This window comes from Lygodium microphyllum, chromosome 9 (genome assembly GCF_053477565.2).
Source record: "Lygodium microphyllum isolate KBCC chromosome 9, Lygodium_microphyllum_v1.1.10, whole genome shotgun sequence".
NCBI lineage: Eukaryota > Viridiplantae > Streptophyta > Polypodiopsida > Schizaeales > Lygodiaceae > Lygodium > Lygodium microphyllum.
In genome coordinates, this window is record NC_141143.1 from 97,451,636 (window position 1) to 97,469,668 (window position 18,033).

The 18,033-nt window shown below is 41.6% G+C and overlaps 1 protein-coding gene across 1 annotated transcript in view; it reads left to right on the top strand.

The window, feature by feature from the left end:
- Positions 1–13,674, top strand: part of SPPA (signal peptide peptidase) — a 111,445-nt gene extending 97,771 nt beyond the window's left edge. Inside the window, exons 13-14 of the mRNA XM_087684853.1 lie at positions 12,829–12,972; positions 13,163–13,674. Coding sequence (XP_087540979.1) covers positions 12,829–12,972; positions 13,163–13,435 — 417 coding nt within the window. The 3' untranslated portion in view covers positions 13,436–13,674. The remainder of the gene's footprint in view (positions 1–12,828; positions 12,973–13,162) is intronic.
- Positions 13,675–18,033: the final 4,359 nt, after the last annotated feature.

The window sequence follows — 18,033 nt, forward strand, 5'->3', positions numbered from 1 at the left end:
TGAAGTGGGTTGCTTGAAGTGGATATAATGCCTAGAAGAAATGCTTATACCTTGGTGTGGTTTTTTTTAATTGTGATGGGAAAGAGGAGTTGTGAATTTTCTGTACATGGGTCAAATGAGAATAGATAACAATTCCCCCCATCCCGAGCTCGTGTTTTCACTGAGATTAGACACTATTACGGACATGGAAATATAATTGCATAGTATGGGGACAAGCACCTAGGACGATGAGATTGACGGTTGGAGGAGGTTCCCTCCTATGGTGGCATGATGCTAGGGGGGCTCTAGTAGTGGTGTGGTAAACCCATGCTCGTACTAAGACGGAGAAGAAATCCTCAGCAAGCATAGTGTATGGGCACTGGATAGACCCTTGGTAGGGTAAGAATGGAACCGGGGAAGGGTTGTGATATCCAATGGTAGAATATGAGAAAAGGCAAGTTGTACAAGTTGTAAAGCGTTATTTTCAAGCAATTGTTGGAAGATATTGTTTCCAATTGTTAGTGTTCGTGTCTAAAGGACAGCAATGGGGTAATTAACGAAGCTATTTTTATGTCTTTATAGTGTTCTAGGACCATAGTGTCGTCAGGATCACTATCCACCATAACTAGTTGTCTTTTTCCACCATAACAATGGTGTGGAAATAACGTTTATTGCATTAGGGACATTTTCTGCTAAAGCTAGGTTAGTAGCATGGTTTCTGTGAGGATGAGTCTCGACTTTCATCATGACATATCTATCCATGCCTAAATTTATGTCAAAAAAGAGTGGCTGCAAGCCCTCTTCCTCCGTTGCTTTCTTTTGGTTTAGTAAGGTGAGGACCACTTGCAAGTAGTTACATGTGGTGACTATTGGGTGTAAATTCCCTTAAATCTCCATGTGTATAAACTTATATGGGTGTGAACACACCCTTATTTGTACCCTAACATATAAATACATTTTATTGTTTGTGTAACGTGATGAGCGGGTACACTCACGTTGGAATTCTCTCACACTCAACACTGCTCTTGCTGCATTTTTGACTCGCACTCCCATTGTGCACTCATCCCAACAAATTGGTATCAGAGCCTTAGCAAATGTGTGCGCGCTTCCCGAGGACAGTGCGAGTCAGTTACAGCTTGCACATGTAAAGAAACATCATGTCGTTTTTTTTTTTGCTTAGGCAAGACAAGCGATAGCTCCTAGGTCTCGTTTTGTGTAGTGATAATGTTTCAGGCTTGTTTTTTGCTCAGATAGGTCAGGTGCAGCCTTTCCAAGGAGGCAACATGTTAGTTTTGACGAGGTGACTGTTTCTTGGCAGGCGACGGGTCAGGTTGGTTAGATGCAGGCAATGTAGGTCAATGGCTGTTTTTTCGTCACATTTTGGGCCGGTTTCGTCAAAATTTTCTTGATTTCTGCAAGGAAGCCCCTTGCTCACTGATAGGGGTTGGTGCACATAAGCACAATTCTCAAATTTGTGCCTGAAAATTTGGGGCTTTTTCCAGATTTGATGTTGTTCATGCATAACGGTGATATTTGATTCGGAAATTGTAGAAATTGTGCACATTGGCTTTGAAATTCTTGGGGCTTTTGATGTATTAATGAAATTTTGCTAGCTAAGCCGAATTCACTAACATTGGTGCACATCTGGACCTGAGAAATTTGGGGCTTTTTCAAAATTTTGCAAAATTCACCTGTTTTATGCTCTCGAGAACATGTATTAATGCAATTGGGGCAGATTGGTTAGTGAAATTTTGGGGCTTTTGCTGAAATTTGTAGATTTTGGAAAAATTGATGTGTGAAATGCACTTTGGGGACATTGCTGAAGCAATCTTGGTTCTGTAAGCAGTGTAATTTGAGTTTAGTATCTCTCACTTGTGAGATTTTTAAAGAAATTGCAGAGAATTTTGGTGTTTTTTGTGTATTAGAAGTGCTTTTGGGCACATATGTATGTAGAACACTTGTTAGGCAGCTCCTATTGAGTTGATGTATTGCTGAATATTCATGTAGTCTTAGTGATCATTTGCAGATTTGGGATTGTTGCAAATGTATTTTTGGTGATATTGCTGAAGTGGGAGTCACTTTGCAATGGTGTATGCATGGAATGCATGCTGAAATCTCAGCTATATTGATGAAAGTCATTATTTCTATTGCTATACATGTATTTGGATCAAATCTTCCTCTTATTTTCTGAAATTTTGGGCGGAAATTAGCTGAATATTTAGCGTGTTATTTACTATCATAAAATACAGCATTGGTACTTGGCACTTTGCTGAATAATGGCCACTAATGCTTTTAGCAATAGTGACACTATGTCCCTTCTTGAAATCTAGAGGTTTGATGGCACTCGCTTTGATTTGTGGAAGGATAGGATGCAAGGCATTTTGTTTCTTAAGGATTGTGATGGTGCTCTTTTGGAAACCAAGCTTGCAGTACGACAGATGAGGATTGGGCTAGACTCAACAAGAAGGCCATTGCATACATTAAAATGGTTGTGTGTGATGATGTACTTATAGACATTAAGCGTCTTGATACAATTTATGCCATATGGAAAAAGTTAATGCACACTTATGAAAATACAACTCCAGTGAATCAAGTGCATCTCATGTGCAAGCTTGTGAACATGGAGTTCGATGAGTATAAGCTAATATTTGAGCATTTGAGTGCTTTCACTGGGATTTTGAGTCAATTGCAGGATTCTGGTTTATAGCCCTTTAATGATAAACTAAAGGCTATTTTCTTGTTAATGGCATTGCCTGATAGCTCGGAGTCTTTGGTTATTTCACTTAGTAACAATTCTGTTTTAACCTTTGATGGTGTTAGGGGCTTTATTCTCAATGAGGAGATCAGACAAAAGTCTAGTGGAAAAACCAATGGCTTAGCTTACCATCTTAGAGGCAGGCTAGAGAAGAGAGGTAATGCATGAAATAAAGGCAAAAGTAGGACTAAAAGCAAGGGCAAACATCAAGATGCTAATTGCTATCAGTGTGGGCGTAAAGGGCATACAAAGCCTAATTGTCGGTACTACAAGAAAGAGCATGAGAGAAAGAAACATCAATGAAAGAAAAAGAAGGATGACAAGAAAGATGATGATAGCTCTTTCTCAATAGAAGTTGCAAAGGCCATTGTTGCATCTAGTGTGGTCATTGAACTGCTCTTCGACATTGGAGAGATACTTGTTGCAGCCTCATGCAATGATATAGATATTATTGCAACAACACGTGATATGCCCATTACCAAAAACGAGGTAATTGATGCTTCCCAATCATGGATAATGGACAATAGTGCCTCTTTTCATGTTACTTTCTCTTTGGAGTCTTTTTTCAAATATACTACACGTTGTCTAGGCAGGGTTTACTTGGGCAACAACTATGCATGTGAAATAGAGGGTGTAGGTACCATTCACTTGGCCCTTAAAAACGGCCAAGAGCTGATTTTACAAGATGTTAGATATGTACCTGGTATAAAGAAAAGTCTATTGTTACTTGGGTAGCTTGATGCAAGAGGATATTTTAGTACCTTTGGTGGTGGATCTTGGAAGGTCCACAAGGGCTCTATACTGATTGTTAAGGGCAGTAAAAAGGAGACTTTGTACTATTTGTATTGTAAAGCATTACTTGACAAGTTTTTGGCTTTGGTTGAAGCTTATTCACAGATGGAACTTTGGCACAAAAGGCTTGGTCGTATGAGCGAGAAAGGCCAGTAGGTTCTCTCCTCTTGCGGGAGATTAGATGTAAAAAGTGCTGGTCTTGACTTTTGTAATTATTGCATATATGGAGAACATGCAAAGTTTTCTTATTACTCTGGTATCGTTAAGAAGTCCAATGCTCTTGATTTAGTACGCTTTGATGTGTGCACTATGCATGTTAATTCACATGGGGATGTATGGTACTTTGTCACTTTTGTTGATGATTTCAGTAAAGTCATAGGTGCATGTGTTAAAGTGTAGAAAGCTCTATAAAAAAAGATAATGGGGGTGAGTATGTCTCTAATGAGTTCGAAAAAGTTTTGTGAGATGCATTGCATTAACAGAGAATTGGCAGCCCCTTACAATCCTGTATCAAATGGCGTGGTTGAAAGGTTATAATCGCACACTTTGTGAGAGAGTCAGATGCATGTTGTCCACAGCTAATCTTCCACAGCACTTGAGGGGAGAGGCTCTTAAAATTGCAGTTTATGTGTGCGATCACTCTCCCAATCGTGCACTGGAAAATGGGATTCTTGAAGAGGTTTGGTTTGGCAAACTTGCTTCATATGACCATTTGCATGTCTTTGATTGTGATGCCTTTGTATACGTTCCTGTAAATCAGAGGACTAAACTAGACATGAAATCCATCAAGGGCATCTTCATAGGATATGGAGATGAGGGAGAGATGGGTTATAGAGTTTGATTTACTTAGGACAAGAAGATAGTACGTGGCCTAGACATAGTATTTAATGAGGCAAAGTTGCTGAAAAATGCTACATAGGGTGACTGTGACAAAAAGAAGGTCAAATTTCAGTATAAGCAGCCAGCCATTCAGCAACCATTAGCTGAAAATTGTGTTCCTTTTGATGCTGAAAATGAGCAGCAACCTATTGTGCTACAGCCATAAGATAATGGGCAGCAAATAGATGCATAGGATGGAATAGGACATCAAGAAGAACATGCTGAAAACAAGTTACAGCAGCAAGAAAATGCTGAAAATCAACCACCAACTGATGGTGTGCACATATCTGAGGATTTAGGCCCATTGCCTAACAACACAAATCACTAGGTAAGAAGGTCTACACATGTTAGAAGGCAGTCATAGAGGTTTCAGCCATCTTTGGATTGCATTTTATTGACTGATGAAGGTGAGCCTTTGACATTTAGAGAGGCACAATCAGGTGAAAACACGAGAAAGTGGGAGCTTGCTATGCAGGAAGAGATGAAGTCTTTGTACGCAAATAACATATGGGAACTTGTACCTTTGCCCAAGGAGAGGAAAGCTATCCCTGACAAATGGGTTTACAAGTTGAAATATATTGATGGGAATCCAAGTACAAGGCATGTTCGGTTGGTAAGGGCTATACATAGGAGGAAGTCATAGACTTCCAAGAGGTTTTTTCACTAGTGGTGAAGATGACTACACTCCGTGTTTTGTTTGCTCTCACTGTATCCTTGGATTTAGAGTTGGATTAGATGGATGTGAAGACTGCTTTTCTTTATGGTGACTTGGATGAAGAGTTGTACATGAAATGTTGGGTGTTAAGGCCCTTACTCTACTCTCATGTATTTATTGATTTACACATGTGAACACACCCTTGCGGGTGTAGGTGTACCGTATCCCAAGTATAAATACATTCTTTTATTCTTGGTGTGTACCACACTGGTACACACCCATCTCTCGACTCTTCACTCTCTCGCTGCATTGAACAACTGTACACATCTCGATTGACATGCACATTTCCTAAGTGCTTCCTCTTGCACTCTTCAAACTAGTATGAGAGCATTCATAAATGTGTTTGGGTTCTTGAGGACCGGAATAGGCAATCATTGTCGATCAGTGGTCAGTTTGACAAGCAGGCGTATCAGTTGTGACCAGCAAGCATAGAGTGACAGGCAGATACAACATGTTTCTGCAGGCATCAGCTATCGAGAGCAGCTGACAGCCACGAACTGAAGCTGGCTGGTCAGATGACATGCAAGCGGGACAGGCGACGGGCTGGCAGCATCGAGTGCAGGTAGGACGGACAACGACAACACGTGATCTGTTAACAGGTGAGTGGCTGGGTTGTTTGTCAATTTTCTGGCATTTTTTGATAAATTTTAATTCCCTCCAGTAAGCAGGCCCCTTATTTATTAACGGGGGTTCGTGTGCAAGCACAAGATACAGATCTGTGCAGCTTTATGCCTGAAAATTTGGGTATTTTCTCGGATTTGATGCTGGTTATGCAAAATAGTGACATCTGACCCAGAAATTGCAGACATTGTGTGTATTTGCTTCAAACATTTGGGGTTTTTCTAACACAAGTGAAATTTTGCTCAGCTGAGCCAATTTCACTGTAAGTTGTGCACAGTTGGACCTCAAAATGTGAGGGTTTTGCAGAATTTGTGAAATTTCTGCAACATTTTCCCGTATTTGATAATCAGGATGATGAATTAATGCAATTTGGGCAGATTTACTGCAAAAATTTTGGGGCTTTTCGCAACGGTGATGCATTTTGAGCCAATTTGTGTCTTGATAGTGAAATTACAGCAGATTCACTGCTGAGTGGGAGAAATTCGGAGTGGGGATGTATCAAATGTTACAAAAGGACAGCTTCTCTTGGTACATGCATTGCTGAATGCTCATTATGCAGTGAAGTAGTGGTTTATATAGCACTTGGGATATTGCATTTGGGCAATCTGGTGATGTATTATTGAAGAATGCATCAGATTTGATTCATGTACATGCTGTAATCAGTACTTGGGACTGAGATTGCAGCAAAACATCTGCTTCTTGGACACCTTTGGAAGGACAATGTGTGTACTTGCTGTTATATTCAGCAACCTTGCTATTGGTTGAAGGTATTCAACATTTTATTGCAATCTCCTATTGCTAAAGATGGTTGGCAATGCATCTACATCTAACACAAAGAATCTTTTTGAGATTCATAAATTTGATGGCAATGGCTTTGATATTTGGAAAGATCGTATGCAGGATATACTTTTTTTGAAGGATTGCGATGATGCTTTGGCAGAACATAAGCGTGTTGCTTTGTCAGATGAGGATTGGGGCTAAAATGAATAAGAAAGCCATTACTTACATTAAAATGGTTGTCACAGATGATATCTTGGTTGATATCAAGAAACTTACCACTGCTTATGTAGTTTGGGAGAAAATCAAGGCTACGTATGAGAATACGACTCTTGTCAATCAGGTACATCTCATGCGAAAGTTAATCAACTTGAAGCTTGATGAGTCTAAGCTCGCCTCAGAGCATTTAAATACTTTCACTGGCATTTTGAGTCAGTTACAGGATGCAGATTTGCTAGCTTTTGATCCTAAGCTGAGGGTTATCTTCTTACTCATGACTTTTCCCAATTCATGGGAAGCATTGGTTGTGTCATTGAGCAACAATCGAACTTGACATTTGATGGTGTTCGTGGTTCTATTTTCAATGAGGAGATTAGACGCAAGAAGGCAAGTGGGGAAAACAGTGGATCAGTCTACAATGTAAGAGGACAAACTAAAAAGAGATCAAATGTTGCAAATAAGAACAAAAATCATAGCAAAAGTAAGGAAAAACAGCAAGATGTCACTTGCTATCAGTGTGGATGAAAAGGGCATAAAAAGCCTGATTGCAGGTACTATAAAAGGGAGCAAGAACGCAAGAAGCAAGCTAATGCAAAAGATGAAAATAATGAGAAAGATTGCAACTCAATCCCTAAAGAAATAGAAAAGAAAAATGTGATATCTAATGTTATTGAGGAGATAGAAGAAGATAGAGATGATGCTTTACTGGTTGCATCTTTAGATCCACATGCCTTGACAGTGGAAGACATGTATATCATTAAAAGAGATGTGATAGATGCCTTGTTGTCTGCTCATGATGGTTTGTTATAATTGTGGATTTTTGACAATGGTGCTTCATTTCATGTAAATCTATCCTTGGAATGTTTTTCTTCTTATACAGAAGGTAACCTTGGGAAAGTCTATCTAGGCAACAACCATGTATGTGATATTGAAGGAATGGGCACCATACACCTAGCTCTTGAAAATGGTCAGAAATGGATCTTTCATGATGTTAGGTATGTACTTGGCATTAGGAAGAGCTTGCTTTCCGTTGGGCAGCTAGACGCCAAGGGTTAGGTATGTACCTGGCATTAGGAAGAGCTTGTTTTTCGTTGGGCAGCTAGATGCCAAAGGTTGATCCTTCATGATGTTAGGTTTGTACTTGGCATTAGGAAGAGATTGCTTTCCGTTAGGCAGCTAGATGTCAAGGGTTATTTCACTACCTTTGGTGGTGGAATTTGGAACATATAGAAAGGGTCTATGCTAGTTACTAGAGGTGGTAAAATGGAAACTCTATATTATCTCCATTGCAAGGCACTTCCTGGAAAGTTTCTTGCAGTTGTTAAAGTGCAGTCACACATGGAGTTATGGCACAACCATCTTGGACACATAAGCCAAAAGGTTTTACAGGGACTTTCTTCACTTAGAAGAGTTGATGTGAAAAACTCAAAACTTGACTTTTGTGATGACTGTGTTTTGGAAAAACATTTAAAGAGTTCATACTTTCATGGAGCCTCTAGGAAGGCATGTATCTTGGATACCTTCATGCTCAGCCATGGATTTAAACGTAGTTATGTAGATCACTGCTTATATATTAAAAGGTTGATGATGGAAGTCTCTTGTGCTAGTCTTATGTGTGGATGACATGTTGATTGCAGGAAAGCATAAGAGTACTTTGAATACTCTTAAAAGGCAGCTGAATTTAGCCTTCTCAATGAAAGATTTAGGGGCAGCTGAACACATTTTGGGCATGCACATTAAAAGAGAGAGAGGGCGGCACTTTGTTGTTTCTCTCACAAGACAACTACATTAGCAAAGTACTTGACAGATTTAATATAGTTGATGCTAAGCCTCTTGGTGTGCCTTTACGGCCACATATAAAACTTAGCAAAGCTGATTGCCCAAAGAATGATGCAACTGCTAGTGCTATCAAGGGCATACCTTATGCATCAGTTTGTGGTTCTTTGATGTATGCTATGGTTGCAACTCACCCTGACATTGCTCATGTAGTGGGAGTTGTTAGTAGATTCATGTCTGACCTTGGCAAACCACATTGGAAAGCAGTGAAATATATCTTTAGATACTTGAAAGATACACAAGAAAAGTGTATATGCTATGGAAAGGGTACACCAGAGTTGGAGGGATTCTATGATTTGGACATGGCAACATATCTTGACACTAGAAATTCTACTAGTGGGTATGTCTTTACTCTGGCTGATGGGCCTATTTCTTGGTGCTCAAGGTTGCAAAAAATTGTGGCATTGAGTATTACAGAGGCTAAATATATTTTAGCCACAAAAGCTTCTAAGGAAGCTATTTAGCTTGGCCGTTTGGTCATGAATTTTGGTCTATCTTCATGTACTCCAGTGCTTGGTTGCGATAACTAGAGTGCCATGTGTTTGGCTAAGAATGCCATGTTTCATGCACGTACCAAACACTTAGATGTTCGGTATCACTTCACACGAATGGAAGAACAGAGAAAACTGCAGGACCTCCCTAAAAGATTTACAAAATTCAAGAAAGGGGATAGGGTAGTGATACTATTGGGTGCCAAACGTCAAGGGAAAACAAGTGAACCGATCAAGGGACCAGCCAAGGTCAAGGAGGTGAACCTAGCTTAGGAAGGGGGGACACCCTAACCAGTCTTCATTGCTGATGATTTGATTGTCTAATGCAAAAAACTAGTTTTTTTCAATTTTGTTTCGCTATTTATTTTCATTGATTTCTTCATAAAAATGTGATATTTCATAATTATGAGGTTCTCACTAGTCAAGGACACTCAACATTATTTTTATATCTATTTTTATCCCAGATGACGGTCTTGTCACACTGACTAAGGTTAAAACCCAAGATAACCTTGTGGATGTTCTCACTAAGAGCCTTACAAAGGCTGAGCATGAGCATTGCATCTAATTAGTGGGAGTTGACTAGCTTAAAGATGCCACTTCAGGCCTTTTAGTGGGAGGTTGTTGGATATAAAGTCCCATCAGGTGTAATGTCCCTTAATCTCTGTGTGTATAAACTTATACGAGTGTGAATATACCCTTATTTGTTTCCTAACATATAAATACATTTTATTCTTTGTGTACCGTGACAAGCTAGTACACTCACCTTGGGATTCTCTCTTTCTCACTCAACATTGCTCCTGCTCCGTTTCTGACTCACATTCCCATTGTGCACTCATCCTAATAGTGACAAAGGATAGGTTTGGATAATTTGAGAAATTTATCACAAACTTCTTGAATGAGGGTACCAAATCCTTTTCCTTGAACTTGAGAGTGTTCTTCTTCCGGTAAGCATTGATGTTAAAGATTAGGGGGAAGTCATACGTGCATGTTTCTCAAGATTATAAACCCCATATCTTCTTAGATAAGGCATATAGATAGAATCTCCTCATTCCAATGGTATGCCCTTAGCTTTCTTCTTGATTTCTCTAGTAAAAGAACATGTGATTCTGGCTGATTTTTTCCCTATAGTAGGGTGCCTGCTACAACCTGTAAATCATGCCGGTGAGCTAGTGCAAAATGCTGTGAAGATATGCTATGGTTACAGAAGAAAAACACAGAATGTTGCTTAACACCCCCTCTCAAGCCCAACATTGGAACCAAGAAGGGATTAGAATGAGAACTTAAGCCCACTTTTCCCCAAAGGTGTTCCATCTAAAAGTAGCAAAGGCATTCCATCCAAAAGGTGTATATCAGTTGTTGCAGAGTGGTCCACTAAGACTTTAGAGGCGATGATTATCTTACCAAGGGAGTCCAAGGAGCCCAAGTGATCACTCTAGATAGGCCAAGGCATTGGACAAAGGGTGATTGTTGGTTGCCTAGGGTCCTACTAGGGCATGCAAAGGTAGATGGAACCACATTGAACCCTTTTTTTTTTTTTGGTAGAAGAAATGAAAAGGGATGGTTAGATCGACTAGATCACCAAATGGACAAGCTATCACGATCACCCGTGGGTGTTGATGATAAGGGAGAAGGGAAAAGAAGTATGTAGGTGTTGTGGAAGTGTGGTGAAAGAACCATCAGTAGAAACAACTCATGATCCGCTCAGGGGTGCTTTGCACAATGAGATGCAAAGAGTAATACCAAATGATGAGAATGCACTTGCAACAAGGTGCCCCTTGGATGGTGTTTCTTGTGGGGAAATTGTTTACTTGCCCAAGTGCTCTTTTACAAATAGGGTGATGATCATGCAATGCAAAGGGGAGGTACAATAAGGGAGGCTGATGTTGAGGAGAAATGCCAAAACTTGTAGAATACCAAGACAGGGTAGGAACTCCCTCTTAACCATGGATGTTGAGGCTGAAGGAGGAAGAGGATCTTGATGTGGGTTTTTCGTATGGTGCCAATAACCATGATGAATTGAATGGTTAAGTTGAAGGTAGATCTCACACCCCTTGGTATAGCCGAAGGAGAATCAACCATAGCCTGTAGTGAGGCTATACGCCTGTAGAATCAACCAGCAGGTGTGATGGGGACACCCCAAACAATCCCCCGACCCAGTAGTTAGCAAGCCCATCACACCTGCTGGACCCTCCTTTGTGTCCCCCAAATCACCAGTCGGGCCTTCCAATTTGGGCCTTTTCTTGACATGCCCAGTTACTCTCATAGGAGTTCTCTGATGTGGGCCAGGGTTACACATGAGAATTATGGGTCATGGGGAGTTTTTGGTTCCATTGGAGGCGGAAATTTGTAATTCATGAATCTCAAAATGGCAAGGTCTACCTGTTTGCTATGTCGGATGGGCCAAAACTCTGGACCACACATGTTCGGTTCAAGAACATAGTGGAGATTATCCACTACTAGATGATAGAGCACTTGTCACAGTGCAGTGGCAGTAGACGTACTCTTGGAAAACTGGCCCAACTGCATGATGGACAGCAACTGGTTGATGAGAGTACAGTTTTCCAACCTCAGCATTCTTTTATGTGCCACCCAGTTGTGGCATCTCCCCTTGGAGATGATTGAGTGGCCACTCCTTTGGGACACCTGGTACGCATGACAACAGCGCCATGTGGACGGCTTGGTTAATGGAGGCACACTCTTCAGTTGAAGGGGCAAACATTACACCCTGACTACACCTACGGGCTAGAAAAGCAGAGTGGATTTTGCCCTCTAAACCAGCACCCACACAGTTCTCCTTTCTCATCTTGGATTTCGTTGAACAGGAATATGTTTTAGATACTCTCTAGAGTTCTCCATGAGCATACACCTTGCCTCCTGCGATGTGAACAACCTTCCCTTCAATGCAACACAAGGCCCTTTATGTTCTGAAGAAAATGTTGGAGAGGTCCTTCAGCAGTAAGAGGTAATGTCTAGATTGTTCCCATGAATTAGTAGATTAGTTTAAATAAAAATTGAAGTGGATGTGCACGTTTCCTAGACCCTCAGGATCACAAGGGGGACACCTATATGATAAGGATTATCCCTTCACATTCTGTACATGTTTTTATGTGTTTAGGGTGCTAGACAGTCTGCAGGCCTTCAACACCTGGGTGTGTTCTGTCATTTCAGGTGTAGTCCGAAGTGAACTCTATCCAAAGATGCACCACCTTGTGTCACTTACAGTAAAGTCTCCCCCTTTCAAACTGCATTTGTACTTGCTTTTGCAGTCTGATAATTCTGCCATATATTTGTTCACTGTTATTTTTTGATGCTCTATAAAGAGCCTCAAGAGCTGTTGAGTCTCATTACATTATTATAACCCCTTCTCCGTCCTTAAAAATACCATTGTTTCATTAAGTGAAGCTAATTTTTCACCACATTGCTTGCAATTTGTTCCCCTTCTCCATGCTTGCAGGGTACCGGTCTTCAAGCTCCTCAATGTATAGACCCTGTGTGTTCAAACCTTTTCATATTCCTGTGAGAATGTGTAATATCATGATGGATCAAGTGTCACCTCAAAGTGATGTTGTTGAGTTAATGTTTTTTGGGAATTAGATTTTATTTGGCATCAATGTGGCCCTGCATACATGTTGCAACAGTATTTTTGTAACTAGACATGGAAGGCGTTGGTGCTGGAAAATGGGCCACATGATCTTTACTGTGCATATGTCTGTAATGCTTTGAGCACTTGATGATTGAACTTTCTTTTGAATGTTCTGTTTCAGGTGTTAAAAATGGAAGAAGTTGCTCAAGGACGGGTATGGACAGGCAAAGCAGCACAAGAAAGAGGCTTGGTAGATGCTATTGGAGGAATGCCAAGAGCTGTTGCCATAGCCAAGCAAAAACTTGGGATTCCTCAAGAAACTAAGGTCTAGAGCTTTATGTATGCTATTGATCTTTCACTGTACTGAATGTTGCAATGCCGGTTTCAAACTTCGTGGAGATATTCGATGACCAATGCAAGCCAACTAGATAACAATTGGTTGTGGAAGAAATGTGGTGAACGTTGTAGATGATTGTATAGCCCATACATCTCTTGATCTTCTCCTTGTGTTGCAGGTGTCATTGGTAGAACTTTCCAGACGCTCATTATCTGTAGCTGATGTTCTCAGAAGTGGTGCAACAACAGTCTCATTTTTCCTCAAGCTACTAAGCAGAGAGGGACGGCTTGAGCTGCTGAAAGAGCTTGCTCAAGGTAACGCATTTCTTGAAGACCTGTCTGCTCATGGAGTCCAGGCTCGAATGGAAGACATTGTCATTGAAGGATCGAATGGTGACATGGACCCCCTGTTGGTCGTGTCGGATTTCATGAGTGGTGTATTGCGAAAGTAGCTCAAAATCTTTCTTTGGTTCTACATGTATAAAGTGGTGAATGAGCAGAGATGCAGAACGCAATAAGCATTGTAGCTGTACAAATGTGGCCACTACCACAAGCTGTATAAGCTTTAGGGGGAATCACCCTGAGAATGAAGTTATATGATCTTTGAGGGTTGTGGCTGTATTCCAAAACGTACAACTTCCATCGTATTCCTTTTGACAAGAGAAGCAGAGTATATAACTATATTCTTGCCTTTTGTGACATACGGGAGCTAGAATAGGGTCTCGACCTTTATACAATACGAGTGAAGCTTATACATGAAATACACTTGGTAGTGTCATCTCGTAACATGATCGGAAAACATGATTTTAATCTCGATTTGTGGGTCGATAAATACAAGCAGTTCACCATTAGGGTAGCTATCACACACACACACACATTCATTCAGCACCCGTGTTCCACATGTATCACATCCAATGTCAATAGGAGCATAATTCGTTTTTTGTGTCGTTGATAGCGCACTGGATTGCCCCACTCGCGGCTTTGCTTGCACCTGCCCCGCTCGTGCTTGCTTGCTCGCGCCTACCTTGCTTGTGACTGCATGATTGCGTCAGTGCCATCGCGTCTGCGTCTCACTAGGCTCCGCCCTGTGTCAACGATCTTCCACCATCGACCTACTATGACGGCTCCGTTGTTTGCCTCATGCACGAAAAGACCTCCCCAGTCGACCTGCACTTGTAACTCCATAATATATTGCATGTTCGTTTGCTCTGTTGATTGCTTCTTTGCAAGTTCAGCAAGACTTGCCTGCGTCTATAGAGACGTGATAACACTACCAATCGTTGCTCCCTTCGTCTGTAGCAACATTCCCTCCGGTATTGCAGTAACTAGCTTGGTAGGTTCTCAGTAGCAATGACGTGCAATGGAAACCTTTGGTAAGACGTGACGCATTCTGTGAGTACCCTCCAATCAAACACCTTGTGTGCCGTCCTTTCGGAGGAACAACTCCTTTTCGTTCGTGCTACTGAGCTGGAATTGAAAGAAACAACAATCTTTGGATAGGTTGTAGGACACTCCATCCAAGGCCCAACTTCGGGATTGGCTTCACTCCACACTACGCATAGGCACAACGCAAAATGCGGAGGTAGTTCTCATGGGTTAGGGAATCTTGATGGTTTAACTCAGGTCCATGGATATAGCTCGTGATCTAGTGGATAGTTAAACTCACGCCTCCACAAAGGGGGTCATCTATATGGTTCCCTGGTATAGTGCCTTCTCAGTGGAGAAATTCGTGCTCCACAATAGGTTTCCTAGACACCCGGTCACCCTTCTATTCCCTGGATTGGCAATTGAGTATCATAAGTTAGTGAAGGACTTTGGACGGCTTTTCGGCATAGTTTTTTTTTCCTCTGCGGATGCAATGACAACCACAGGACGTTCGAAGGTACGGGTGGTTGTGAAAGATATAAACATACCTAAGTTTCTTAAGATTGAGGTAGATACACTTTTTCAAGCAGCATGTTATTATGACAGGGTAGTCTGGTTAGTGCTTATGATGCCATGACTTTGGGCATCAAACAACAAATTGCACGCGTTTTGGAGCTAAGGCAGCTTAGTCAGCAAACTCGTAGGTGGATGCTGATGGTTTTATATGGGTCTAGCGATGACAGAGGCAGACGGTAGGGGGGCCTCAACCAGCCCCTCAGACAAGCACGACAGCAGAGAGGAGGGGGTCACAGGCCCTTGTCAGAGAACCCCGCAATAGCCTCTCGCTTCTCCCACCCAATAGGATCACAAGTGTGGGAGCTTTCGCTCAACTACTAAGACCCACGGACCGCTTATTGTTCAAGCGTTCCAAGCCGAGCATTAATGTTTACCTCTCACATAGCTGACGCGCCATCCATATCTACGTGTGTAGTGAGCTTACCTCCATGCCGATCGAGTTACCTCCTCTCTTGCGCACTCCGCTAGCTCCATGATCCAAGTGCAAGTTTCAAGCAAGCTCCATCCTCAAGCTCCACGCTCCATTGTCGCGACCAAGACAAGAGAAGAGAAAAGAAGAGAAGAAGAGAGGAGAGGATGGAGAGCTCCTCCCCGGTCCCTCACCCTCACACACTCACTCCCTCACACTCTCACACTTCCTCTCTCAAGCACAAGCTCAAACAAGTAAGAAGAAGAAGAAGAAGATGAGAGCCACTTTTGACCACACACAAGAATGAGCTTCTCATTCCACTTTTTGGCTTTTATACATGCCCTACTCTTTGGGCAGTCATCCCCTTTTTACATGACCGGCCATTGGCCTAGGCCCTCTTTTCCTATTTCCTTCCTATCCTTCTTGCTTCTTCTCCACCGCCCGTCTATCTTTACAATTTGCACAGGAGAGAGCCTGGTACTCTTTTACAAGATTTCAGGGTGCGCCTTTGTATTTTAAAATGCAATTTTCTCCTTTTGCATTTGCCTTGGACTTTTAAGGTTGCCCTTGCGCTTTTGGCATTTTCTCCTTTTCTTTTTTCAGTCGGGCTATATTTTTCCTGCCTTTGCCCTACGTCTTTTTTATTTTCTTTTTCTTTCTTCGTGTTGGGGTTAACATTACTTCCCTCCTAGACGAGTCCCATGGCACTCTTCGTGGAAGGTAGCATGCGGAGCTTGCACCGAAGATGTGGGTGGAAGGGATTGTTGTGGTTTTCCTTGGAGGAGTTCTGATGTTGGTGCGGATGAAGGTCGTTGGTGGCATTTGCTGTTCTGATTGGTTGGTGGAATGATTGTTGTAGGTGGCGATAGGGCTACTCTTTGGTGGGAATGGTCACTCATAGCTGGGACGGGTGTTGGTGTTCTCGGGATGCTCATGGTGGATTCTGCTCGTGATGATTTTTTAGTGGTCTTGCATGATAAAGTAAAGGACAAGAGTTCAGAGTTGAGTGTTAATGTAGAGATGACGACGCTTTCGTTGGAGTATTTAATACCTGCAATTGGAAAACCTCTCATGTGGTCTCTCCCTAAGGGAGAGTGTTAGTCTTCTTAAGACATATTTTGATTAGTTTGGGAGACAAGTCGAACTCTAAGTAAGCCTGGAGTATTGTCCTGCACTTGAGGACCCAAACCGTGTATAGGTTATAGTGTGAATATTGAGTGAGTATATGTGCGTATTTAGGTATTACTTAGAAGACTATCGGCTTGGTTCCTTGTATAGCAATGGGTCAGTGAAGCAAGGGGCTAAGTTGATGGAAAAATTTGTCGATGAAGACATGGAGTATACTTGAAGATTACTTGAGATATCATTATGGTCTTGTCAAGGCAATGTAGCATAATTGAGCTCTTGGATGTCCTAGCTTCTGGTAGCTAGTGGCTACTTGTAGTGCTTGAAAAGTATGGTGTGCTTTTCCATTGTCTTTCATGCCTTGCTTACCATTGTTGATTATAATGGCATTGAGATGGAGTGCAAAAGAATTGTGCAAGTGGTTTAGGGTGACATGTCTAACCATAGGCGAGGCGAGCTCCCTAGGTATGTCCTGCCCTTGATGTCCCCTGAACAATTGTGGGGAATGTACAAAGGGCTAGGAGATTAGGGACGGAGCCAGCCGACCAAGGTTATTGGACGTACCTGATTTGAGGTCCCCTAGGTGCGGTGTTATGCTTGTGTGGTTTTTTTTTTCCTTTTCTTTTCTTTTATTTATTTCTTTCTTTTTTTTTGTGGAAAAAATAAATACAATTAATGCCATACATTGAGGCTGTTAACCTTTCATTTGGATTGATAAATGTTGGGATTCTAAGGTTATGAAGAATGAATATTATAGAGATGATTGTGTCACCAGCCTTGATGTTAGAGGAACTGTTGTTGAGATGAAGAGATACACTTGAGTTTGCAATGTTGTTGAGATGAAGAGATACACTTGAGTTTGCAATGTTGTTGAGATGAAGAGATACACTTAAGATTTTGCAAACCTCTTTGTAACATGTGAGACATTGAACAATTGAGGTAGTACTTGGAGTGAGCCATGTAGGACAAGGGCAGAGCATCTTGTGAATTGAAGCCTGAATGATGAAGATACGTTCGCCCTTGTTGAGAGTGTGGCTCCTGCCCGAACATAGAGTCTGGCCAAGAAGGAGGTAATCGATGATTATGCTTTGGCCATGTTCAGTTGCAATATGTGCTTTCCGCAAAGGGGTCCTTGGGTTCTCATCCAGTGGCGCTTCCGTCATGGCTTTTGTTTCTTGGTATTCCTGTCACTTCCTCCATAATGGTTCTTTGTGGGATTGGTGGTCTTGTGGTGACTTGGATTTTAAACACTTCTAGACATTAACCTGTGTCATTCTGCATTAACTTGGAAAGGCGTGAGAGTACATGCAAGTCACATGCTTCAACCATAATGAAAATGTCCAGCTAAACAAGACATCGCCAACCTGAATCCCTTAGTTTTGACTTGATGCGTATCACCTGTACTTGGTCATCATTGCTCATGGGGTGTGTTGGCCTTTACTTCTTTTGGTATTATTTACACAATCACAAAACACATTTATTTATGTACATGTTCATGAAACCATTTCACTCTGTGAGGATAAAAACCAATTGTAGAACCTAGGATTGTACTGGAGCGTAGCACACGTATCTAGT